The sequence below is a fragment of the Ailuropoda melanoleuca genome, chromosome X (assembly GCF_002007445.2).
Source record: "Ailuropoda melanoleuca isolate Jingjing chromosome X, ASM200744v2, whole genome shotgun sequence".
In the NCBI taxonomy this organism is placed as follows: Eukaryota; Metazoa; Chordata; class Mammalia; order Carnivora; family Ursidae; genus Ailuropoda; species Ailuropoda melanoleuca.
This window is the reverse complement of record NC_048238.1, coordinates 26,429,412-26,455,237: the sequence shown is the minus strand read 5'-3', so window position 1 is coordinate 26,455,237 and position 25,826 is coordinate 26,429,412. Positions and strand designations below refer to the sequence as shown.

Here is a 25,826-nt window from a genome sequence, read left to right as displayed (position 1 = left end):
AGGGCAACAGATGGTAGCCACACTTGTGGTGAGCATCACATAAGGTATAGAGAAGTTTGGTGACTATGTTGTACACGTGAGACTAATGTGATATTGCGTGTCAACTCTGCTCAAAAAACTTTTTAAGAACACCCATCTATATGCTGGCTCTCAGAGACTCACTTCATATGTAAGGACACATGCAGACTGAAAGTAAAGGGAGAGAGAAAGATATTCCATGGAAATGAAACTAGAACAAAGCTGGGGGGGGCGCACAATAGACTTTGCAACAAAGACTATAGTAAGAGACAACAAACGTACTACATAATGATAAGGGGTCAGAGTCCCACAAGAAGATATGACATTTGTACATATTTATGCACCCAATATGGGAGCACTGAAATACATAAAGCAAATATTAACAAACCTAAAGGGAGAGATTGACAGTAATACAATAATAGTGGGGAATTTCAATATCCCACTTCTCATTAATGGATAGATCTTATAGACAGAAAATCGGCAGAGAAACACCGAACTTAAATGACACCTTAGACCAGAAAGATTTAACAGATTGTATAAATATTCTATCCAAAAACAGAGAACACATTCCAAAGCACAACTGGAACATTCTCCAGGGAAAGATCATATAGTAGAGGCCACCAAATAAGTCTTAGTAAATTTGAAAAGATTGAAATCAAGCATCTTTTCTGACCACAGTGGTCTGAAACTAGAAATCCATTACAAGAAGAAAACAGGAAAATCCGCAAATAGGTGATTAAACAACATCCTTCTGAACAACCAGTGTATCAAAAAGAGAAAAAATACCTTGAGACAAATGACAGTGGAAACAACACACCAAAATTTATGGGAGCCAGCAAAAGCAGTTCAAAGAGGGGAGTTCATTGCAATAAATACCTACATCAAGACACAAGGAAAGTCTCAACTCTCAGCTCAAGAAACTAGAAAAAGTCCAAAGTTAATGGAAGGAAATACAGATGCATCAAAAAAGGCAAGGTCAATGAAACAAAGAGCTCGTTTTTTTAAAAAGATAAAAATAGAAAAAGGCTTAGCTACACTCACCCAAAAAAAAAAATCAAATCAAATTAGAAATCAAAGAGAAGATGTGATAGGTGATGGGGATTAAGGAGTACACTTGTGCTGAGCACCACTGATGTACAGAAGTGCTGAGTCACTATAGTGTACGCCTGAAACTAATATAACACGTATGTTAACTGGAATTAAAAATTTTTAAAGATATTAAAGCAGATTGCACTAAATACAAAAGATTGTAAGAGACATTTATGAACAATTATACACCAACCAACTGAACAACCTAGAAGAAATAGATGGATAAACTCCTAGACACATACAACCTACCAAGATCGAATCATGAAGAAATACAAAATCTGAAAAGACCAAGGAGGTCAAATCAGTAATTGCAAACCTTCCAACAGACAAAAGTCAAGCACCAGATGGCTTCCCAGGGGAATTCTACCAAACATTTAAAGAGGAGTTAATACTTATCCGTCTCAAACTCTTCCAAAAATTGAGGAGGAGGGAACACTTCCAAACACATTTTACAAGGGTAGCATTACCTTGATACAAAAACCTGACAAGGATGTCAGGGGAGAAAATTATAGGCCAACATCCATGATAAACATAGATGCAAAAACCTCAACAAATATTAGCAATACAAATTCAATAATACATTAAAAGGGTGATATACCATGATCAAGTGGGATTTGTTTCAGGGATGCAAGAATGGTTCAACATCTGCAGATCAGTATGACACACCACATCAGCACAATGAAGGATGAAAATCATATATAATTTCAGTAGAGGAAGAAAAAGCATTTGACAAAACTCAACATTCATCCATGATAAAAACTATTAGAAAGTGGGCACAGAGGGAACATGGCGTCAATATCATAGAGACCATATATAACAAGCCCACAGCTAACGTCCTATTCCCCAGTGACAAACTGTAAGCTGTTCCTCTAAAATTGGAAACAAGACAAGGTTGCCCACTCTCACCACTTTGATTCAACATAATATTGGAAATGCTAGCCAGAACAATCACATAACAAAAAGAAATACAGGGCATCCAAATCATAAAGGAAGAAGAAAAATTATCTCGATTTACAGATGAAGTGTTTTATACAGAGAAAACCCTGTAGACTCCACTAAAAAAATGTTAAATGATTTCAGTAAAGTTGCAGGATACAAAATCAATATATAGAAATCTGTTGTTTCTATATTCCAACTATCAGAAAGAGAAATTAAGACAAGAGTCTCATTTATATCAAAAAGAATAAAATACCTGGGAATACATTTAATTAAGGTAGTGTAAGACCTGTATGGTGAAAACTATCAGACACTGATAAAAGAATTTGAAGAAGATGCACAAAAAAAAAAAAAAGATAGTTTGTGCTCATGGATTAGAAGCATTAGTACTGTTAAAATGCCCATCCTACCCAAAGCAATCTACGGAGTTCATGCAATCCCTATCAAAATTTCAATGGCACTTTTCACAGAAAGAAAACAGACAATCCTAAAATGGGTCTGGAACCACAGAAGACCCCCAAAAGCCAAGCAATCTTGAGAAAAAAGAACAAAGCTGGAGGCCTCATGCCTCCTGGTCTCAAACTCTATTACAAAGCCATACCAGTCCAAACAATGTGGTATCAACACTAAAAACAAACAGAAACATCCAACGGAACAGAATAGAAAGCCCAGAAATAAACCCATACGTATATAATCGATTTATTTACAACAAAGGAGCCAAGAATATACAGTGGGGAAAAGATAGTCTCTTCAATGAATGGAGTTGGGAAAACTGGCTATCCATGTGCCAAAGAATGAAACGAGACCACTATCTTATAGCAGACACAAAACTCAAGGTGGATTAAAGACTTGAACATACGACCTGAAACGATAAAATTCTTAGAAGACAGCATAGGCGGTGAGCTCCTTGCCATCCACCTCAGCAGTGACTTCTTAGGTTTAGCACCAAAAGCAAAGGTAGCACAAGTGAAAATAAACAAGTAGGACTCTAGTAAGCCGAAAACATTCTACATAGCAAAAGACACCATCCACAAAAAAGGCAACCTATGAAATGGGAGAAAACATTTGCAAATCCTCTATCTGATAAGATATTATCCAAAATATATGAAGAACTCCTACAACTGAATAGGAAAAAATCTGATTTTAAAATAAATGAGCTGAATAGACATTTTCCAGTGTTTATGTCCAATAAGCACATGCTTCCTGATCTCAAACAGATGGCCAAGAGGTACATGAAAAAGCATTCAACATCACTAAATCATCAGGGAGATACAAATCAAAACCACAATGAGATTTCACCTCACGCCCTTTAGAATGGCTGTTGTCAAAAAGACAAGAGAGAATGGGTTGGTGAGAGTGTGGAGAAATGGGAACTCTTAGGCACTGTTGAAGGAATGTAAATTGGTGCAGCCACTATGGAAAACAGTATGCAGTATGGAGGGTCCTCAAAAAATTAAAAGTTGAAGTACCACAAGATCCAGCAATTCCAGTTCTGAGTACTTATCTGAAGGAAGCATAACCACTATCTCAAAAAGATATCTGTACCCCCATGTTCACTGCAGCATTATTTATAACAGCCAAGACATGGCATCAACCTTAGTGTCCAGTGACAGAAATGGATAAAGAAAATGTGATGTATATATTCAATGAAATATTAAGCCATCAAAGAGAATAAAATCCTGCCATTTGTGACAACATGGATGGACCTTGAGGGCATGATGCTAAGAGAAGAATAAATCTATGATCTCACTTATATGTGAACTCCAAAAAAAAAATAAAAAAAGCTAACTCATAGATACAGAGAACCAGATTAGTGATGCCCATGGGCAGGGGGTGGGCAAAATGAGTGAAGGTGGTCAAAAGGTAGAAACTTCCATTTATAAGTAATTTGGGGGAGGAAATGTACAGCATGGAGACTATAGTTAACGATACTGTATATTTCAAAGTGGCTAAGTGAGTAAATCTTAAAAGTTCTCATCACCAGAAAAATATACACAGCTATTTTGGTGGTGAATGTTAACTACATTTATGGTAGTCATCAGTTTGCAGTATGTGCGTATTTCAAATCCTTATGTTGCAAACCTAAAACTAATAGAATGGTTGTATGTCAATAAAAATAAATTTCAAAGAATATTGGCTACTGGGTATCTACCCCAAAGATACAGATGTAGTGCAAAGAAGGGGCACATGCACCCCAATATTCACAGCAGCAATGTCCACAATAGCCAAACTATGGAAGGAGCCAAGATGCCCTTCGACAGATGAATGGATAAAGAAGATGTGGTTCTTATGGGGCGCCTGGGTGGCGCAGTCGTTAAGCGTCTACCTTCGGCTCAGGGCGTGATCCCAGCGTTACGGCATCAAGTCCCACATCGGGCTCCTCCGCTGGGAGCCTGCTTCTTCCTCTCCCACTCCCCTGCTGTGTTCCCTCTCTCGCTGGCTGTCTCTGTCACATAAATAAAAATCTTAAAAAAAAAAGAGATGTGGTTCTTATGTTCTTATATACAATGGAATATTACTCAGCCATCAGAAAGGATGAATGTCCACCATTTGCATTGACATGGATGGAGCTAGAGGGGATTATGCTAAGTGAAATAAGTGAATCAGAGAAAGTCAATTATCATATGGTTTCACTCATATGTGGAACATAGGGAATAGTACAGAGGACCACAGGGGAAGGGAGGAAAACTGAATGGGAAGAAATCAGAGAGGGAGACAAACCATGAGAGACTCTGGACTCCAGGAACCAAGCTGAGGGTTGCAGGAGGTGGGGGAGCGAGGGGATGGGGTAGCCCAGTGATGGGTATTAAGGAGGGCATGTGTTGCATGGAGCACTGGGTGTTATATGCAAACAATAAATCATGAAACACTGCATCAAAAATTAATGATGTACTGTATGGTGACTAACATAGCAATAATAAAAAAAAGAATACTGGCTACTAATTTCCATATCTTTTGCCATCCTTTTAACACTGGCCAGCCAATCAGCAGCAGCATCATTGGTTATCAAAATATATTTAAAAACTTATACAAAGCAATTTTATGTAAAATTGAGACCAGCTACCCTGAAGCATAATTTTTAAAAGTGCTTAAAGCTAAATATCAAATACTAGATAAATTATTTTTCTTTTGAAAAACTGGAGAAGAGCAGGAAAAATAGAAGTAATAAGGTTATCATATATCATGTTGGAAACTGATTCAAAACACAACGTGATTTAGATTAGCAATCCAAAGAAAAATAATGAGCATAGTTGCTTGTATACAGCCCCCCTTTTAAGAGAAAATAATTTTCTAATACATACCTCCTGTTTCATAAAGAGAAAGTAGTTTTTGCTTAGGTGTCAGCAAAATCACAAGAATAAGGATTTGGGGGTCTTTTGCATAAGCTACACTGGTTCTAGCTCAAGTCAGTTTTTGTGTTGTTTTTTTTTTAAGAGAGAGAGAGAGCCCACACATGTGTGCACGCGTGAGTCGGGGGCTGGGGACTGGGGGCAGAGGGAGAGAGAGAGTCTCAAGCAGCCTCCATGCCCAGCGTGGAGCCCAACACAAGGCTCCATCCCATAACCCTGAGATCACGACCCAAAATGAAATCAAGAGTCAGGCGCTTAACTGACTGAACCACCCAGGCACCCCTGAAGTCACTTTTTAAGCAAATAGAACCATTATCGTTTCAGTCATGGAACGGGAATAGAGTCAGATAGGATATTGTCGCTTCAAGTAAGCCTAAAACCATGGTGAATTTCAGGAGACTTTAAAGAATATCTTGCCCACAGCAAACCATTCCATTTCTTTTTTTTCTCCGATGAAATGGAGTCATCTCACTTCTTTTTTCTTCACTGAGCAGCATCTCCTGTTAGGCCACATCAGGGTACTCTTTTAACTTAATCCTGTCTTATTTTGAAATGTTCATTTTTAAAAAATGTTTTTAAATGTAACTTCAGACAAGCTGTGGAGGCTATGGCTAATAATTCAAAAGGGATTTTGGGGGGCTTGTTTGTGGGAATCACCTTGGAGTAGAATCTAATTGAAGGATTAATGTCAAAGTACTGTCATTAACTAAGTATGAAATCCCTTGACCATTAGCAGTATAGTGTTCGAGCAGGCAGTGAATCGGTCAAGTAGGACTAAGAGCTGGCCAAATTCCTAGTGTGTACAGTTGGGACTGAATATTTTCTTGTTAAATAAATGGCTTTTTTTTTCGGGAGGGGTGAACTTGTGGGCACAGGTATTGTTAAATACATTTCCGGGTAGCCTGTTGTAGCTACACAACAGTATATGATTAGAAACCCCATAAATATTTCTTTCTTTCTGGTTTGATGTCTTACAACACAATGTGTCAGTCACCTATTGCTGTGTGACAAAATAATTTTAAAATTCTCCGGTTACGTATTTGTCATCCATGCATCTCTTGGTCGGCGGAGTTCTGCGGCAGCTCATCTAGGCTTGACTCCACGTTGTGGATTGGGTTCAGGTCTGTTCACCTACCCCATCCTTCTTGGATCAGCAGGCTCTCTGGGCAATGTGCTCCTTATCGCACCGAAGCACAAGAGGACAAGCCCAGCCACCTAAGGACATTAAAAACCCCTACTTCTATCTGCTAACATTCCATTGGGCAAAGCAGGTCACATGACCAGGTCCAACTTCCTGGACCAGGGAAGCATACTCTCCCCAATACTTGGCCACTCTGTTCTGTCTACACTAACCTTCTTGGTGTTTGAGCAAGCCCATCACACTCCCCTGTCAGAGTCTTTGCATTTGCTGTTCTCACCATATACATGGCTTACACCCTCGTGGACTTAAAAGTTCTTGCCCAACTGCACCTCATCAATGAAGGCTTCCTAGAAAGACTCCCTGTTCTGAAGGTTCCTCACTCATCCTCTCTTCTGAAGGTTTATCATCATCTGACCTACCTAAATAACTCACCTGTTCATTTATTTAGACTGTGTGCCTCCATAACAATGTGGGTTCCGTGGGTATGGGGCTTTTTTGTTGTTTATTGCTATGTCCCCAGCACTCAGAACAGTGCCTAGCACACAGTGGGCTCCTGATAAATGTTTGTATAAATCAATTACTCTTACCGTTGTTTTATTTGTATGGCTACTTTTTTAGACATTTAAAAATCTGGCTCAGTATCAAAGAGTCCAGTGGTGTTACTTGAATGTCAAGTGTCTTTTAGCAGTTTCAACTTTTCCAGTATAATTGACACAGAAAATATTGGCCATTAAGCATTTTTAGTGTTGATTCACCTCTACTCATGCATCCATGTGATAACTCTGGTTTTGATTCTTAAAAGGAGATTAGTTAAACCCAAAGGACTTTTTACTGAACAAATCTTGAGAAAAGAAGGAAACAAGATTATACTCGACTTGTGTGTGTACTACGTAGGATGTAATTGGCGCTTGGAAAATGTTTGAGTGGATACCTTCATCCCTGTCATGGAAGTTTTCCACTAAAGCAAGCCAATTTTATATTTGCATGTGGACACTTCGATCTGAGACTTATAGATGATAGCTTATCTGTAAAGATGAACGTGGTTGACATCATTAGGTTTATGCTTTCAGGTTTGATCCTTGAAATAATTCAGGGAGAGGAATGCCAGTCCTGTCACTGAACTGTGTTTGAATCTTAACACACTACAATTCAGTTCCTAGAGCTCCAGTATGGTGTAATTAAACTGTCAGAAATTTTAACATGGTTGCTCATGAATGTCTCTGTTGGTTCTGATTTATTCTATAAGGCATACTGTTGCTAAAGCAGACTTACTGCCATTAAAAATGCCTCCTGTTCTACAACTTGGCAAAATCTGCATCCGTAATGTAACAAAGAGATGTAAGCATCCCCGCAGTTGTCAGGATTCTGTTCCTCCTGGCAATATTTCATTCATCCCATCCTCTCCAGATAATGGCGGTTTAAATTCACAGGAATAAAGAAAACTAAAGACGCTCTATTTCATTTTTTCATTTCTAGAGGCATAAATATAAGCAAGTCGTATATGTGTGTGAGTGTGGGGATTGGTAGGTAGATATCGCAACTTCTTTTTCTATCTTGTGATCTTAAGTTTTCAGCACTTATTTCTTCTCCTTAGTATTTGAAAGAGGTTTTCTATGGTATGTTACCATGAGACTCACACGAGGAGAGATTTTCTGTCTCTCCTAGGTCCGTCAGCCCTCCACTGTAATGATGATATTTGGCCTTCTCCCCACCTAGGGTATGATTTTTGTCTTACTGGTGAACAACGCGTCAAGGATTCCTTTAGCTTACGCTTTAAAAAACAACAATGAAAACTTAATAATAAATGCAGAACTATAATCACAGATGAAAATCCAAGTGGCACCGACAAAAGGAAAGGACAAGCATACTTAAGTCATTAAATCACTGGCTGCCTTGTTATTTCCAAGTCACACGTGAACCGGAGGTTGTCCTTAAGCATGTTCATTACTGTTGATTTGCCAAAGCAAGGCCTTGTTTTCGATGGAAGTGACAATGTACTGAACAAATAGAGCTGGAAGTTAATATTATAAAAAATTCGTTTCCAGAGACTTTCAGAGTTCAAACTAATTTTGTTTTCAATGAAGAAATGTGTCCCTTACTGCAAATGCTGTTTGAGGTGTATGTCTGTAACACATGAATCATCAGGAGAGATACACAGATCAACAGCTAAACCACAAGTGGACTCCCGTTCCCAGAGAGGGACCATCCATCCCTGACTTCCTTTGCATCCAAAACCTTTCTCTCCTCACATAAATAGATTCTCAGAAATGAAAAACAGTTTTCCCTTTATAAGCCTCCCAAAACATGATGATGATAAAATCATCCCATGTAACAAAGAGGAAAGGGACCTTACTCCACAGAAACCCCCATATCCACAGTCCTTCGAATATGAGTATTTCCCTACCCATTAGACTTCAGCGGTGCTCGAGTTTTGTTTGTATTTTTGGTTAAATGTCAAAGGAAAGAGTGGGGGAAACGCCTCTGTGTCGCCACTCCTTCCTCACCTTCATCAAGTGAAGGCAAAATGTCACATACTCACCTCCTTTTGTGTTGAAGAGACACACTGCAAGTGTCTGATCTTTTATTATTATTACAAAGAAAATCGGTTCACATTTACTAATGGGGCATAAGAAACTTATGTCGACTTTATCTTAACTTCTGAAGAGAGAAACTGTTTTCTTCTCCAAAGACAAGGACATAGGTAAATCCCTGCGTGTACTTCTTCTCCCCTTGAAGGAGTCGTTCCCTAATTATTCAGCCTTCAGGGGTTATTTTTATTTATGCGATTTCTGAGCAAGTGGAATTGAATTTGTAATGACTTTTTAAACGTGATCATGGGCTTTTTCTCTAGCGTCTGTTTTCCTTAAGCGTAACATGCCATTCTTTGTGCTTGCTTTCGTTAAGGCGAGGAAGACCTGCTCAGTCCTCCCCAGGACACAAGCACGGGGTTAGAGGAAGTGATGGAGCAACTCAACAACTCCTTCCCTAGTTCCAGAGGTAAGCTCCACGACATGCAAGGAACTCACGCCTACTGGAATTAGGCCTTCCGTTTCCACACCCAACGAGCCTGTGTATTTTCCATGTTGAAGCAAGCACGTGCTAACAGAGTCCTATGTGGGGGAAGGTTGTCAGAAGCAAGTATTTTTCAGGATGAAGTTCTGCTTTGGATGACTGAATTGACTGGTTTGGGATTCTGGTTGAATTCAGATACCTGTAGAATCCAGATGCCTCTAGAAATAAGAATATTAACTTACACGTTTACTCGCTTAGCGCAATAGTCTGAAGAGTTATTTATGAGATCTGTTTTACTTAAGAGCAGTGATGCTGTGAGTTTGGTAAAGAAATTCATGCCCTGATGGCACCTTTGCCGGGGACACACAGTTACCACGCAATATGGTGAAATCTAGAACATGCCTTGTATACAGTGGTGGTGGGGACTCGGACTTCTAATCTGATGCCCTTTCTATTTAAAATTATACCTTACCCCATTCTTAAATATAGGTACGATTAAACATTTATATACTAACCAACTGCTGTTGGTTTCACTGCCATAGATAGAATATGATCTTTGCGAAGAAAGACCTTAATAATATAGAATGCCCTTATTTCCCGCCATCACTTTGACCTTGTGTATTTTTCCCCTCATATAAAAGCAGCATTTCAGCCCACTGGCTTTTCCCAGTAGCCAGTATGAGACTCAGATGTCTTAGTTCATCCAAGGAGGTTTCGCTCCCTTTGTTAGCATTTTGGAATATTTTAATTTGTTGCTCTGACATAAAACAGTCACTAACCCACCTCCCTTGAGTGAATAAAAAGAATGGCAGCAGCCACCTGTAAGCAAATGGAGGGAAAACCTAGACAAGCCAAAGGGGAGAACACAAGTCTTTGTGGCCAGTGATTGGCACCCCTATTGGGCAGTCCCAGAGGGAAGGGCAGCTGAGAGTCTTATTTTTTCCTCTCCGTAAGAGCAATGAGGAGAGTGTTGGGAGTCATGTGTTTTTCCTATCTTTCTGTTCGGTGTCGGCTAACAATGGCCGTTTCCTAGCTGTTTGATGTACGAGCAAACACTGTTCGGTGCACATTAAAAGCAGTACCATTCTGCTAGAGTGTTGCTAAGGAACCATCAGGGAAGCTAATTTTAAATGTCTGCACCAGCCATCTTTTCACCGCTGAGTGCCTCTGATGTGTTGATTTTAACACAGTAGAACCTTCTCTGTCTTCCCTCCACCCCCACGTCCCCCACCTGCCACCCTCATCTCCATCAGGACTCTCTCGGCTGCCTTCTCTACCTGGATGCCATGGTTCAGGAGAAGACCGCGTGCCGGTTGGACAGAATTCAAATGCTTTCCCCTTTATCCTGTAACCTTTAAGAGCACCTACTATGTCCCCGTGGAGGCTTAGGGATGCAAACAGGAAGTGCCTGATTCCTTGCCTTCAAGGTGCTTACGGTCGACTGAGGATGTAGACTTCCAGAGTTCCCATTACAGTGTACTTTTATTGCTGTATGGGACAGGCCTAGGACATGAGTGAAGCCCGGAAGCACCGTTTGACCTAAATAGGAGGGGTTCAACCTTAGGCACAGCAAGGGTCTTCTTCAAGATGACACAGCTAGAACTTTGCCCCCCCCCCGCCATGTAGCACCTATTTCCGGTGACCCAACCTAACCCTTGAAGGTCCCAGATGGAGCCCTGGTCCCAGCCCCTTCCACTGCAAGCTTGTGTACCTACTGTGGGGGAAGTTAGTGACTACGGTGTGGGCGCCCTGGGCTTTTCTTTCCCATCTGAACAACCAGAGTGCAGCGCACAAGGGGCTCCGGCAGAGCTCATGGCTCTGCTTCCCTACAGGCGACCTTTTTGTGCTGGGCCTCTGACCCCTCCACATTATCTTTAGGGTGAAGGTCTTTGCACCCTCTCCCTGCATCCCTCTTTTAGTCCCTGAAGCTGGATACTGCATGGGTATGGAAGTAGCCACCTGGAAGAGGAGATAGAGACTTCTGATATATTTGGCAGTTAGCATCTCTGATGTTAAATTCACTTGTATGATGTTGATTTACTTATATGGAAACTTGGGGAATTTCAGGCCTCCTGGATAGTGTTTATTATACCCTCCCCCTTATGGAAACATACCTCCCCCTGAGGGCTAATTTGAGTTCTCAAATAGGGAATAAGGAGGCTTTGACCAATTCCATTAACTGAGTTCCTGCTTATTCAATAGTAGGCTGGTGGCCTGAGACAATTTATTTCCCTGAGGAAAACATTTGGGATCTGGCTATTCTTTCTTTGATGCTATTACCTTGACATTTTTTTAACCACTTCGTGCCAAATTAGGCCTTCTTACTGGGCCTTTAGTATACTACACCCAGTTCCAAAGTGTGGGGGTTCTTCCCACAGCACCAAGCAATTCCGACACCAACTTGGTGTCCTAGAGTCCAACTCATTTCAGACACCGTCTACACAGAGAGAGCATCAGATCCCACAGCTTGAGGGCTCAGTCCCCCAAGACAGCCCCACTTCACTTGAGAAGCCAGTTGCAAGACCAATTTATCACCTGGGCTTCCGACCCCCTGCTAAAGACTTAAAGGTTCCAACGACCCCCTTCTTCAGTTCAATTAATTTGCTACAGCAGCTCACAGAACTCAGAAATGTTTTCCTTACCACATCACCCTATACTCTGAAAGGATGGAACTCAGGAACAGCCAGATGGAAGACATGGGTAGGGCAAGGTAGGGGGGAAGGGTGCAGAGCAGCCTGCAATGCTCCCTCCAGGTGCGCTGCCCTCCCAGCACCTCCAAGGCTTCACCAACCCGGAAGCCTCCCTGCCCAGTCTTTTTGGGTGTTTAGGGAGGCCTGGTGACATAGGTGTGATTGATTAAATCATTGGCCATTGGTGATTACACTCAGTCTCCAGCCCCCCTTTCTCTCCCCTGAGGTAGGGGGATAGGGCTCAGAGTTCCAACCCTCTAAACCCAGGGTTGGCTCCCCTGGCACCCAGCCCCTAAAGGGTACCTAGTGTTTTCTAAGACCTGCCTTGTTAACATTAGAAAAGCTACCTTGCTGCCTCTCTTCACAGGAAATTCCAAAGGTTTTAGGAGCTCTGTGACCTCAAAGGGGATTAAGACCTAATACATATTTCTTAATTCTAAATCACAGTAGCATACCCCTTTCTCCTCAAATTCAAATGAATAAAAAGTCTCATCATTGTAAAATAGAATGGAAAATATATACACGGTAGGGTTTAGTGGGACCATCTTACCAATCGGGAGGTATGCTAGGTTGATGTTAAGCAGAAAATTTTGAGTCTTAAGCAACTTGGGCTTACAGACTATCCCAAATGGAAGGGCCCTGAAAGGTCATTTTAGTATTTCTGAGGACCCAAACTCTGGTTTTGACCTTTTGACCATTATCCATGCCAGGAGAAACATTTTAGATCTCAAACTGGATTAAGGATATAAAATACACTCTGTGTGTGTGTGTATACACATATGTATACACCCACCATGTATATACACCACACATGTGTGTCTAGTCACATACACGCTCAAAGATCAGAAACAAAAGATTCATGGACCAGTACTTCCTATCTACAATTAATTCACACTGTTTCTCGCTTTTATTTCTTTAAAAATAAAATGCTAGTTGCAACCCACTAAGTTGATATTCAGATCCAGCGGTTTAAAAAAAAATACTGATCTGACTGATCTCCGTTTTCCTTGCCCAGGTGCACATCTTTTTTCAAAAATTACATTTTAAAAGTTTTACCATGGATGTTGTTGCCAGGACCTTCCTAGTAGATTAAAAGTACAACAAACGGCCTCTAAGATAAGTCTGCCACCCATGTTCCCATTGCTGTGTTAGGAAGAATGAAGTTCACAGTTGGTACAGCTGTTTCGGACAGCTGTTTGAGTAACTCAAAACAGATGTCAGAGCCGGAGGTCTAACATTTAGTGGAAATGTGCTATTAAATACCACCTCGTGGTTTACGTAACCCTGCTAGATAATTGCCCACAGAGGAAAAGACCTTTTAAATAAAATATTACTCTTTTCACACATGTAAAGTATATAAATAGGGGAGTTTTGCGTTTAAAATGTACAACTTTTTTGTTACCCTTTGCCACAGTCTTGACTTCAGGCTCAAGTCTTAAGGTTTCAGCTGATCTTCCCGTTGCATTTTCACTCAAAGTCCCGGGAAGTCTGAAGCGCCTTGTTCACGGCCATTCGGCAAGTTCAGTTAAACCCCTGGTCTTATCTCACTGGCCTGGCTAAACTGTTAGCCAAATTAATAAAGGGGTTTCATGCTCCTGCCTCTAAGGAAAACCTGTTAGCCAACACCGTCCTCCATATTAGCCAGTATAAACTGCGGGGTGTTCGAGGTGTGAGCGTGCACGTGTTTAGTTTTATGCTGATGCCTTTCCTGATTAATCTCTTGACAGAGTTATTTGCAAGCACTTGAGAGATTTCAGTGGCTTGGTGTATATTAAACACAGAACATTAGCCAATTTCTAATCTATTTATCTAACAGTAATATGTCCCTCTGTCTATAAGTATCTGTAGAAGTTGAATTCCGCTATCATAAAAATCATTATCTACTATAAGGCACTTTCTAAATCTCCACCCTTATTCTGTAGGAACAGTACATGGGTAGAATGCGCAATAGACATATTTTTAAAATAAACAGTTTAAGCGATGTGTCCCTATGTCTCTGATCATTTTGCATTCTGACAAAGGTATTTTCGTATGTATGTGCGTTTACGGAAGAAATGCTTCCCTAGTCAGTGGCATGGTATAGGCTTCTCTAAGACAGGTGCCGCTGTATACTAATTAGTGAACCATTAAGTCCAAGATAACCTCTTAGTGCAATAAGACAATTCAAAACACAGTTAACGGTGCTATGGAGGTATTTCCATTGCCTGTACAATGTCTTAGTGACCCCTGCTGTGTTTTCTTTCTCCCCAACATCCATGCCACCCTCTCTCATATGACCCATAAAGCCCACATACATTCTGTTAAATGCCTCTAAAAATTAGCCACCCAACAGCTGTGCAAAACCTGCCATCTCCTAAATTCAAGTCTTGTCTGTGGTTCTTTTCTGGAAGAGCAGCAGCAAGACAAGATCACGTGTCCCCCTTTCGGGCACTACTCTGTTTCCTGTCAGCTTCCATCAATTTTGAGCTGTTATTCCTTTACACCAGGGCCCAACAAACTACAGTCCAGGAGCCAAATGTGGTCCACTACCTGTTTTTATAAATAAAGTCTTATTAGAACATAGCTACACCCATTCATTTACGTATTGTCGGTGGTTGCTTTCTCACTCCACGGAGGGAGTAGTTGTGGCAAAGTCGAACAGTTGCTATGGAGACCGTGTGGCTTGGAAAGCCTAAACTATTCACTGTCTGGCCCTTTACACAGAAGGTTTGCCAGCCCCCGTTGTATGCTGTTGCCCATTCTAGCTCGTTCCATACATGTGGTCACACACTTCTCAGGGCTGATCAACCTTCAGCTCAACAAAACTGTGCCTTTGAATTGATTGGTGTATTTATGTCCATGTTCACCAGAGAGCATACGTGTTTCAATATTTCAGATATAGCCATTTGAATCTTCTTTCCCTTGTGATAAAATAGAAATCCTAAAAAGGGACTCATTCTCCCTTAACTTTTGCAGTTAGTAAACAGAGATTAAGCAGCTACACCTACCCCCCAAAACAGTCATGTCCTGAGATTCTAACCCTGAATAATGAGTCATCTCAAGTTCATACTGCCTAAGGAAACTTGACTTCTCCAGACCTGACCAAGCCCTTTATTCAGACGCAGGACTCCCCCAGCATATTTCCTTTTTCTCTTGATTCATTTCCTGACAACATACCACACTGCCAGATGGACACCCTAAGTGAGGGTCTAAGGAAACTCATTTCCAAAGAATGTATTCATGAAATAAAACTTATCTGGCACTTGTATTTTTTTTACTGGTAAAGAATATTTTTAAGTGGCACAACCAAAATAGCCTCTATTTTGTCAGTGTAGAAACTAGTCCATTACAGTAGAAAATATTATTTAACTTTCTTTAAACAAAAAGCAGAATCTCCAAGTGATGATGGCAGGTTTTGAAAGAGACTAGGTTTAACGAAGCTCTGGAAGGTCCACTGTACGTGAAACATGGCTTCTGAAGAAGTACCTGAAACAAAACCCAAGTCATCCGCCACATATTTGGCAGCGGCCAATGGATACTGAGCTTGGAACATGGCTTGGTGTAGAATAAAGATCTGTAACCTTTATTACTCAGGGAACCAGTAATTACACTCTGAAACTAAATCATATTGCTTTCTAACAACACTCCTTCCTGAAGCTCTTAAGTTTTAAAAATAGACCAAAGTCAAAGCCAAAACAAGTTACCAGCCCTTGACACGAAAGTTAAAGGGTAACGGGCAAGGCCAAGTTGCTGCAAACACCAAAGGACTCTTGACCATGGTCTGGTGGCTACCTTACTAATTCAATTCAGCCAGCATTCATCAGATAACCCACAGTGTCGAGGTACGGGAAGTACTGTAAGATACACAGAGGGTGGGTAGGCGATATATGGGCCTGGGCCTCAAGGACCTCATAGTCTTCTAGGGGAAGGGAATGAATTCTACTACCAGACAGTATAACCACGAAATACAAAGATGAAAAAAAGACTTGATAAAGGAGTGGAAAGGAATGGATGAGTAATTCATGCTGGGATTCCTCTGAGTTATTAAGAATGAAATGATGTTCTCCTCCCTCCCCTTTTTCCTTTCATCTGGTTTGGGCCTACCACTGGCAACACCCACAACAGAGGAGCCAGTACCCCTTTTTCTCTCTTTTCCCTGGTTTGAGGAACGTCATGAATATCTTGAACACACTTACATGATCAAGTATGCAATTTTTGTAATTTTTTTAGATTTATTTTAGAGAGAAAGAGTGGGGGGGCAGAGGAGAGGGGAGAGAGAATCCCAAGCAGACTCCATGCTTCACACAGAGCCCGACGCGGGACTCGATCCCGAGACCCTAAGATCACGACCTGAGCCAAAACCAAGAGTCGGGCAGTCAACCAGTTGAGCCACCGAGGTGCCCCTGCAGTTTTTATACTTCTAAGAAATCTCTGACTCACTTGGGAAAATGCAGAAGGAAGGAAAAGAGGGAGGGAGGGAGAGTCCTACTTAGAAACCCTTTCAATGTATCCTAGAAGTTTCAGACCATGAACCTGAGTTGTAAAATATTTCTTTTGGAATAGTAGCACCATACTTCTCTGGTCTGGACGAGTAGTGCCTGCGTTGTTCCAGGGTGCTTTAGTCCTTGCAGCCACAGGGCATGGGGGGCCCTGGGGGGGACAGGAGATGCTGTACAGGGTCTCCCACAGCTCTGCTGTTATCTGCTCTAAATCCTGGGCTTTAACCTCAGTTTGTCTCAGGAATCATCCCATTGCTCGACTCAGAGTCTGAAAACCAGTATTTCACTTGAAGGCCCTGGTTATGAGAGGAAACTGTAAGCCCCGGACATGCTAGGTATGGTTGGAGGTCACTAGTGTTCAGTCCAATTATAAATATTACCATAGAAAACTTGACCAGAACCTGCCTCTCGAAAATAAACAAACACATACAGACGAAGGACTCGCCACCAAGGCCAGCGGCTCCTGGTATGTGTAGAATTATGAGCAGGAAGTTGAGGGTTCGTTCCCGGACCTGGCTCTGGGGCTTGCCCATTAGTGGGACTCATCTCCCTCCCCCCCCCACTTTTTTTTTCTATTTTCTCGAATACCCCCAATCTCATCATGGGCATGCTCAGCTTCCGCCAGATAGCAGGAATTCTCCCAAGGGGAGGGAGTCTCGCCTTTGTGGTGTTTTGCCTTGCATTTGGGGTACAGACTTCTGGCACACACAGTCCACTCCCGTTTATGTTTCGGTGTATTGTCAATTGACGTTGAGAGTGAAGAGATGGAGATCTTTGGACATTAAGCTCGAGGTTCTAAAGTTGTCCTTGAAAAACAATGCTCAATTTGTCAGATTCCTATGCTGTGCCAGCTTTCATCCAGTTAACACATGAACTCTGTGGATTCTGTAAGTTATGTCTCCTGGATCATGTTATCTGTTTACACTGATTTTAAGTGTATGTAAAGGTTATTTGACTGGATGTGTCCTTTGGGGTTTTTTTTGTTTGTTTCTGGTTGTTGTTTTTTTTTTTTCAGAAGGGAATAAATGAATTGTCATCTCAACCTTTGTTTGGTAAAAGCAGCAAAATTGGTATGAAACTGTATATTTATGCATTTTTTTCCTTTCTGATATCTCTGCCTCTTCCTCTCTCCATTATTAAAGGAAGAAATACCCCTGGGAAGCCAATGAGAGAGGTTAGTGAGATTCAGGCTCACAGCCACGGCTTCTGTGTGTCTCATCGCGCTTCTATGTTTGGCGTTTGTGTAAGAATTGTGTGTGTGCACGCGCATGTGTACTACATGTGTCATCACGTAAGGATGGTAGTCACCTCTCCACTTGCAGCTCATGAGGAACATTCTTCAAATGTTCATTGCTATTGTCATCACCATGACGACAGGACCAGGGGTTGGGGGAGCAGGAGTCTATAAAATGGCAACCCTTGGTAGTCCCTAGGCCGTTAGCCCGCAGTTCATCATCTGTTGCCATTTGTAACACAAACAGAACCCTCAGCGTGAATCTAGCCTCAAACAGAACTGAGGAGTCCTCATGTTTCAGTGTACTTTCAGGACCCTAGCATTTTCTGCCAGCGCCCTGGGTTTTTTATTCTTCTGGAATGACTTCATTTTGTTTTTGTTTTCTTTTTCCCTCATTCCTACACTCCTTTCCCAGTCTAACGTGTTTTTTTTTGAGCACTTACTGTGCGCCAAGCACTGTTGTAAGCACTCGCCATCCTTTTCATAAGATACCCTTCATGCCAAACTTATGAGGTAGGTACTCTTATTAACCCCATTTTATAGACAGGGAAACTGAGTCAGTGAGAGATTAAGCAGTGTGTTCAAGGTGACAGAGCCAGAATTTGAATCCAGGCAGTCAGGGTCCAGAGCCACTCTCTTCTGAATTGCCACCTGAGAAAATGGTGTTGGAAAGGCTCACATCACGTCATCTAGACCTTTAGAAAGCACTCTGTTTCTGCTTGGCCTTTGGAAACCCAGATAGAACATAACGAGTCAGGGATAAAAACTGAATGTTGGAGTCTTGAGGGCTTTTTTTAAGTGCCTATTTATGGGTTAAAACGGGGTGGTAGGGTACAGTATTACCACTGAATGTGGTGTGAGGTTTTTCAGGGAAAGCTGCTGTATACTTTTATCAGAAAGAGCGTCTGAACATTCAGTTACCTAATCAAAGGACTAGTAGATGACAGAGTGTTGAGTGACAGCCCAAGGGAAACAAGCTTGTCCTTACCGAGAGTTTAGCATGCAGGATGGGAGAAGGAGAGCTCTTCCATGGGTGGCCGTAACATCTATTCTGGGAGAGAGTGCTGACATGAGAACATTCTAGATCCTTAGCAACAGGCTAGATGAGAGTAGTCTCTGATTCATTTAAACATAAGGAGTCATACGGGAAAGTCTGCCAACACCATGCCATGCAAGTCTAATGAATTTAATGATCCTTTAGTGTGTCTGCACCAGTGCTCTCTTCCAAGGCCTGGGACACTGGGGTCCTAGGGAGGGGGGAGGGGAGAGGCTGGGAGGAGAAACAGAGGAAACCTGAATTGGTGAAGCAGTGAATGCTCCTGACGGTTTGCCTGGCTCACGTACTGCTTATGTGAGGCTTCTTGGGTTCATTCCTATGGTAAGTGCCCCTTACAATTTCTCTTAATGTGGTATAAAAAGCTGCACCTGAATTTTGACTGCCCTGAACATGTGTCTCTCATGGATGAGTCTTAGAAAAGGCCAGCCCGTGTGTCATTCAAGTCAGAGAGGCATCCGGAAACTTTATTACCTGAGCTGTATTACAGTCAGATATGTTTCCAGAAAACGCGAGAATCAAAGTGATTTGTTGTTGTTGTTGTTGTTACAAAAATGACCTCAAAGGTACAATAGAGCAGATAGTTTTTCAAAGGTGAAATTATAGAGAACAGAAACACAAATGTCACTGTACTACTCTGGCTTTGCTGTGGCCAAGCGAATGCTAACCATTTATTTGGGAACTGTATTTAAAAAAAAAAACAGAGTGCCAGATTGCTATTGAGGTCTTGGATCTCTGCCAGAAAGTCTCAGTTCCAATCACTGCGGAAAACAACTCCCTCAGGCAGCGGTGGCCTGTGAGACTAAATGTGTTGCAGTTCGCGCCAACTTGGAAAAACACGGCACTGCCCTAACGTTCAATGCATGGTGCCTTTGTGTTCAACAATCCTCAAGAATGGATTAAATTAATACTTTCTAGAGACGCATTTTTATGTCAACTTGTGCCTGAAGCCGATTGCAAACGCCTACAATCCGGCCTGCTTCTCCGTGCCTCTCACGTTCGTAATATGAGGTTTTAATTTTGACTTTAGAAAAATCTGTCAGGTAGAATTAATGACCTCACTCATGTTCCGCCTTACACATACAGATATTAGAACCAGGATACAAATGTGTTTTCTGTATCCATATCACACTGCAGTTTGATGCCTCCAGTGGATTGAGTTAGGATTCTTTGGGGCAGTATTTTGTCAAAGAGAGAGAATTTTTTTCCTGGCTCTAATGAAAACCTCCACGAAAACCACCGCCGTCACTAGTCCGGTGAAACAGGTGTTTGTAAATAAAGTAACCAAAGGCATGCTATAGATACGGTGAGGTGACTCTGAATGTTCTTTTTTCTAGCACAGGGAGAGCCTTGAGGTCATTTGTGAACATTTAAAACCATCCAGACAGGTGAAAGGCCACCTCACGTTCTGGGGCGGGGCGGGGGGGGGTGTGGTGTATTAAGACTAATCAACCTCTCTTTTACCTAGTCACTTTTTAAACAGCAGATACCCCTAGAAATGATGCCTCTGGAGAGTCTCGAGAATTTTCCTTGGCTGTGTACTCGACAAATGCATGTACTTGTGAACTGCATGCCACGTTCCCTAGCACACAGGTTTAAATAGGTACTTTCTGATGATTATCAATTAGCCAGTGGGGAAATGAGTTCTTCCGTGTTCGGTTTCGGTTTTGTCATACATCCCCTACCTCCCTGGTGGACTCTACGATCGTGAGATGTGGGTGAAGAGAAATAGTGTGAATTCTGTTCAGGTATCAGGTTGTAAGGGTCTGGGCTTTTCTTTGTACCTGCTTCATTAATCACTGCTAAGACAGCAAGTCATTCAAAATTCGCAGGTCATCCACTCGCTTTCAGTTACACACGAGTAACTGGGTGGATCTCCCAGGGTTGCTGGGCCGTCCAAAACAGGTACAAAGGAAGCCCTTCGGCCTGGTGGCGTCAGGTAGAATTTGGTGCTCTAAGCTCTAAGGAGCAGCAAAGAACCCTCTGGGTCCTCCAGTGGTTTTATGCTTTAGAAAAGCCAAAGAGGATTTTAATTCTTCACCGAGGGCTGCCTCGCTCCCGGCCCACTCTAGGAGTAGAACACCCGCTTCATTCAAGTTTTTATTCTTTGCCATCGCAACCCAAATCGCACGTGATTTTCTAAAACCTAACTAGTTCTCGCTGAAACTCTTTGCGTTGATAAAGCTCAACAAGATTTACAAACGTGATCACTTTCGTGTAAATGGCCGAAGGGCGGGAAACTTTTAGTAAAGTTCTGTCTTGCTGGGTGCCGTCACTGGGTAAGTGCCTGCCTCTGAATCCCCTTCACACCCTCTCTCTCGTGTACTGGGAAATGCTGTGTCTCTTGAAGTAAATACTAGAACAGAATTCCTGCCCTGGTCTGGCTTTAATGTTTACAGGGATTTTAACAATTATGAGAATCCGTAAAGTTGATACATGGCAAGGTGGTAATAGCCTCGTAAAGCATTTTTAGTTCAAAAGGCAGTACTCCAAGAGGAGAATGATTTAGTGATGTCCAAGAATTAAAATTAGCCATATAAAAATATGGGACATATAGGAAAGGCAAGTCATAAAGTAGGTCTCAAATTATTTTCCTCTAGATCTGAATTCTGCCACAGAGTATAAGGGACATGGTGCTGCTCTTGGCCTCCATGCTGGGGGACCACTGCTAGGTCATGTCACATTATTATTAAAAGGCTCTTCTGATCGTTAACCCCCATTTAGGAGGAGAACAAAAATGGATTCACTGGATACCCAAATCCGTGCTTTGCATGTGGGTCAGATTGTAATTAGGCTCTGGAGTCATTTGGAATGAAAAGTGATTTTTCTGAGGAGGCTTCCAAATTCCAATGTTAATATACAAAAAGGTCGATTCAAGAGTTTGTTTTTCAATTCAAGTAAAAGCGGAGAGAAAACAGTCTCCTCCACCGTAGCCTTAGACGTGAGCCGGCGGCTTGAAAGAGCATGGAAGGGAAGATCCCATGTCATGGTCATGGTGGCAGTGATGAGAATGGCGATGACAATACATACTGGCGCTGGCAGGGGTGACGGTTATGGGGGGAGGTGATAACCGAGATTCGAGTAGAAGGGCACAGTAAGTCATCTCCCACGACAAGGCGGGGAAGGTCCATCCCATCGGGAAATACTCCTGACGGCAACCTTGTGCTTCTCCGTGGAAGCCTCGGGCTAGAAGCTTCCATTGGGAAGAGGAGTGCGTTCTCTGACACTTTTCCATGGAAATGACCACAGTAGCCTGATCTGGTATTAAGCTGATACTAACAACGTGGAATGGCTTCATTAACAAGGCTTTGCTTCTTCCTGGAAACTGGTGAACGATCCAGTCCTGTTGTGTAGACCCTCGGTGCAGCTTCTGTGTTGTCTTCACCTAGAAGTGGGGAAGGAGCTCCCAGATGGCCAAGAGTCAGGGCGATGTGATCTGCACCTGGTGTCACGCCTCTCTCTCTTTGTTTTCCAGGACACAATGTAGGAAGCCTTTTCCACTTGGCAGATGATTTGGGCAGAGCGATGGAGTCCTTAGTTTCAGTCATGACAGATGAAGAAGGGGCAGAATAAATGTTTTACAACTCCTGATTCCCGCATGGTTTTTATAATATTCATACAACAAAGAGGATTAGACAGTAAGAGTTTACAAGAAAAAAAATCTATATTTTTGTGAAGGGTAGTGGTACTATACTGTAGATTTCAGTAGTTTCTAAGTCTGTTATTGTTTTGTTAACAATGGCAGGTTTTACACGTCTATGCAATTGTACAAAAAAGTTATAAGAAAACTACATGTAAAATCTTGATAGCTAAATAACTTGCCATTTCTTTATATGGAACGCATTTTGGGTTGTTTAAAAATTTATAACAGTTATAAAGAAAGATTGTAAACTAAAGTGTGCTTTATAAAAAAAAGTTGTTTATAAAAACCCCTAAAAACACACACACACACACACACACACACACACTTTGAGGCAGTGCATTGTTTTGCATCGTTTGAGCGTGATATCCATATGAAATTCATGGTTTTTTCTTTTCTGGCATAGTAAAGATAGGACTTCCTCTAACACCACCAAATGACTACATCACTTTGCTCTTTTTGGAATCAGTGACTGAGTGGGACTGGCTGTGGGTTTTCGCTTTACGCATCTATATGTCTAGAAGTATGTAAATACTGTAGGTATATAGATAAATAGATCTGACTTTCTAGAGACCTTTTAAATTCCTTGTTCAAATGATCTGGCCACTTCCTAATGGAAAGAGATTGCTTCTGGTCATCCAGGCTTACCTGCTTGGTCTAGAAGGAATTTTCCCTGGAGCCTGAAGCCAGAAGGCAACTACCACATTAAAACATTGTCTGGGGCTCCAGATGTTTCTCATTTGAAACTTTCCACTGACAGCTACGGTACTGAATTTTTTTTTAAAAGGGACAGAGGAATGAATACACAGGACTTAACTGTGTCCAAGTAAGCCGTCAGTTGGTACATTCAGTGCCCTGCTGCTGGCAGTGCCACCATCTACATGTAATGATGCTTCAGTGGAAGTCACAACATCAGAAGACATTTTTAACTCCCAGACAGTAAGGAGGACTTTCTGGTAGGGCTGGAGGGCTGTGGATTCGCAGCCGATCCCTGGGGGGGAGCGGGCCACTCTTGAAGTGGAGGATTGGATGTTCATAACCATATGTAGAGATCTTTGTAATTACAATGAAATCACACTCTTCCCTCTCACAGTGAAACAGCAGTGGGTATTTGAGGGGGGTTTGCTTTTTTGCTTTCTTTCTTTCTTCCCCCCCCCTTTTTTTAAAGATTTTTCCCCATTGCAAGGAGTTTTTAAATGCCACAAGACTTCATGTAAAATAACCCTTGGGAAGATGTGTAGGACAGCCTCATCACAGCGTGCTCCTGTCGAGTATCCTCCCAGAAGCCCATGAGCTTTGATTCCCTACGTCACATTTCTCTACAAGTAATTCCACACAGGTTTGTAAGGGGGAAACGTAGATGGATTCACATGTTCCAAAGGGTACTCCAAACCCTTGCTGGTGGATGAGGAAGGTTAGAGACGCAGACAAACCTTGTTCAAAAAGAGAATAACCCAAGAGGACTAACTGGTAGGAACAAGCTTTACTCTCTCATCTTCTTAGCCTTTCGTTTGTTTTTAATCATTCATTCACTAGAAATCACCATGTGACCTATTATTTTGCAAATCTGTTACCTCTTAGGTCAAGCGTCGTCAACTTTCGCGGAGCGGGTTTTTATCTATTATTTTATTAATGATCATTAACATCCAACATGGCTTCTCATGCTATTTCTACCTCACTTTGGTTTTGGGGTGTTCCTAATAATCGTGCACACCTGATTTCACAGCTTCATTACTTGTCCGTCATGTGAACATTTTTCTCCACCCCCCCCATCATCATTTTCAAAAGAAAACCCAAAGCTCTAAGGTAACAGAATGACATAAAGATTTGGTTTTAGTCTTGTGGTTTTTTTCCTTTATGTGACACTGGACTTTTTCTTTCCCTGCGAATTTTTTTTTTAACCACTATTAAAAACAGGGGTTGTGTTACTCCCTACTAAGCAGTTTTACGTTTCATTCTAAACGCAGAGATAAATAAGAGTGCATAATTTTGTTTTAATCTTTTCATTTTATCTTTTAGACATTAGTTCTGGAGTGAGTCTGTCAAAATATTTGAATAAAAACTGAGAGCTTTATTGCTACGTTTTAAGCATAATTTGGACATTATTTCGTGTTCTTTATAACCACCAAGTATTAAACTGTAAATCATAACGTAACTGAAGCATAAACATCACGTGGCATGTTCTGTCATTGTTTTCAGGTACTGCGCTCTTGAGTATCATAATATATTGTGTTTTAACACCAACACTGTAACATTTACTAATTATTTTTTTAAACTTCAGTTTTACTGCATTTTCACAACATATCAGACTTCACCAAATATATGCCTTACTATTGTATTATATTACTGCTTTACTGTGTATCTCAATAAAGCACGCAGTTATGTTACAAAAAAGTGCCGAGTACAGTACTTTATTTTTTATTTTTAACTATGTAGTACATTCAAATGGTTGACGAGTGAAAAATCGAGAAAGCCAAGTGGTGAAAATACCCTGTTCCCACAGCATGCACACTGGCCTGTGAGCACATGTTAAATTTCTTGCGTCTCCTTCCGAACGATCATGACCATGAAAGCAATTACAAACACACGTTCCTACTTTTGTCCTTCCTTTCATGACACCTGAGATAGATGGCTTTCTATGCACCTGGCTCTATACCTTGCTTTTTTAAACTTCAGAACGGACTCAAGAGATCCAGCCATTCTTAATTATATCGCAAGAGACGTCTCCATCTTGATATATAAAATGCTTTCTCGTTCTTTTTTCAGAGCTGTGTAATATTCCAGTGTAGGTTAGTGGGATATCACTTAAGCTGTCCTCTTTGGTGGGACATGTGGGTTGCTTTCCGTCTTCTCCTGTGACAAACAGTACTGCACATCTTCCATGTCATCGTGTCACTTGTGCCAAAATCTTGTCTGTGGGACACATTCCTACAGGTGAGATTTCTGGACCCAAAGCAGCCAGTGTGTGGAGCTGGGAGATCATTTTGGTGCAGCAGTAGTCACAGCGCTCATTTGGTTTCCTGTTTCAGTCATCACAAGTAGATGAATTAACCAGTACGCAGTTTACATTTGCTTCTCAAGAGAATTCCTCACTTCTGTTATTGTTCATAGCACCAAATCTAAGGGGCAGTCAGAGCACTCAGAGTCTCACCTAAAAGGGTACCTCAGAACTGGCTGTGGGGAG

At 41.6% G+C, this 25,826-nt stretch overlaps 1 protein-coding gene across 13 annotated transcripts in view; it reads left to right on the top strand.

Moving 5' to 3' along the window:
• The window catches only part of DMD (dystrophin), a 2,070,581-nt gene extending 2,045,546 nt beyond the window's left edge, over positions 1-25,035 (top strand). For 7 of the 13 annotated variants that reach the window (XM_034649815.1, XM_034649817.1, XM_034649818.1 and 4 more), the window contains 2 exons: positions 9,439-9,531; positions 22,478-25,035. In XM_034649815.1, the coding sequence (XP_034505706.1) occupies positions 9,439-9,531; positions 22,478-22,575 (191 nt within the window). In that variant the 3' untranslated portion in view covers positions 22,576-25,035. Of the gene's footprint in view, positions 1-9,438; positions 9,532-17,856; positions 17,889-22,477 lie in introns of all 13 variants that reach the window. The other 6 variants (XM_034649821.1, XM_034649816.1, XM_034649819.1 and 3 more) reach the window with 1 other exon arrangement.
• Positions 25,036-25,826: the final 791 nt, after the last annotated feature.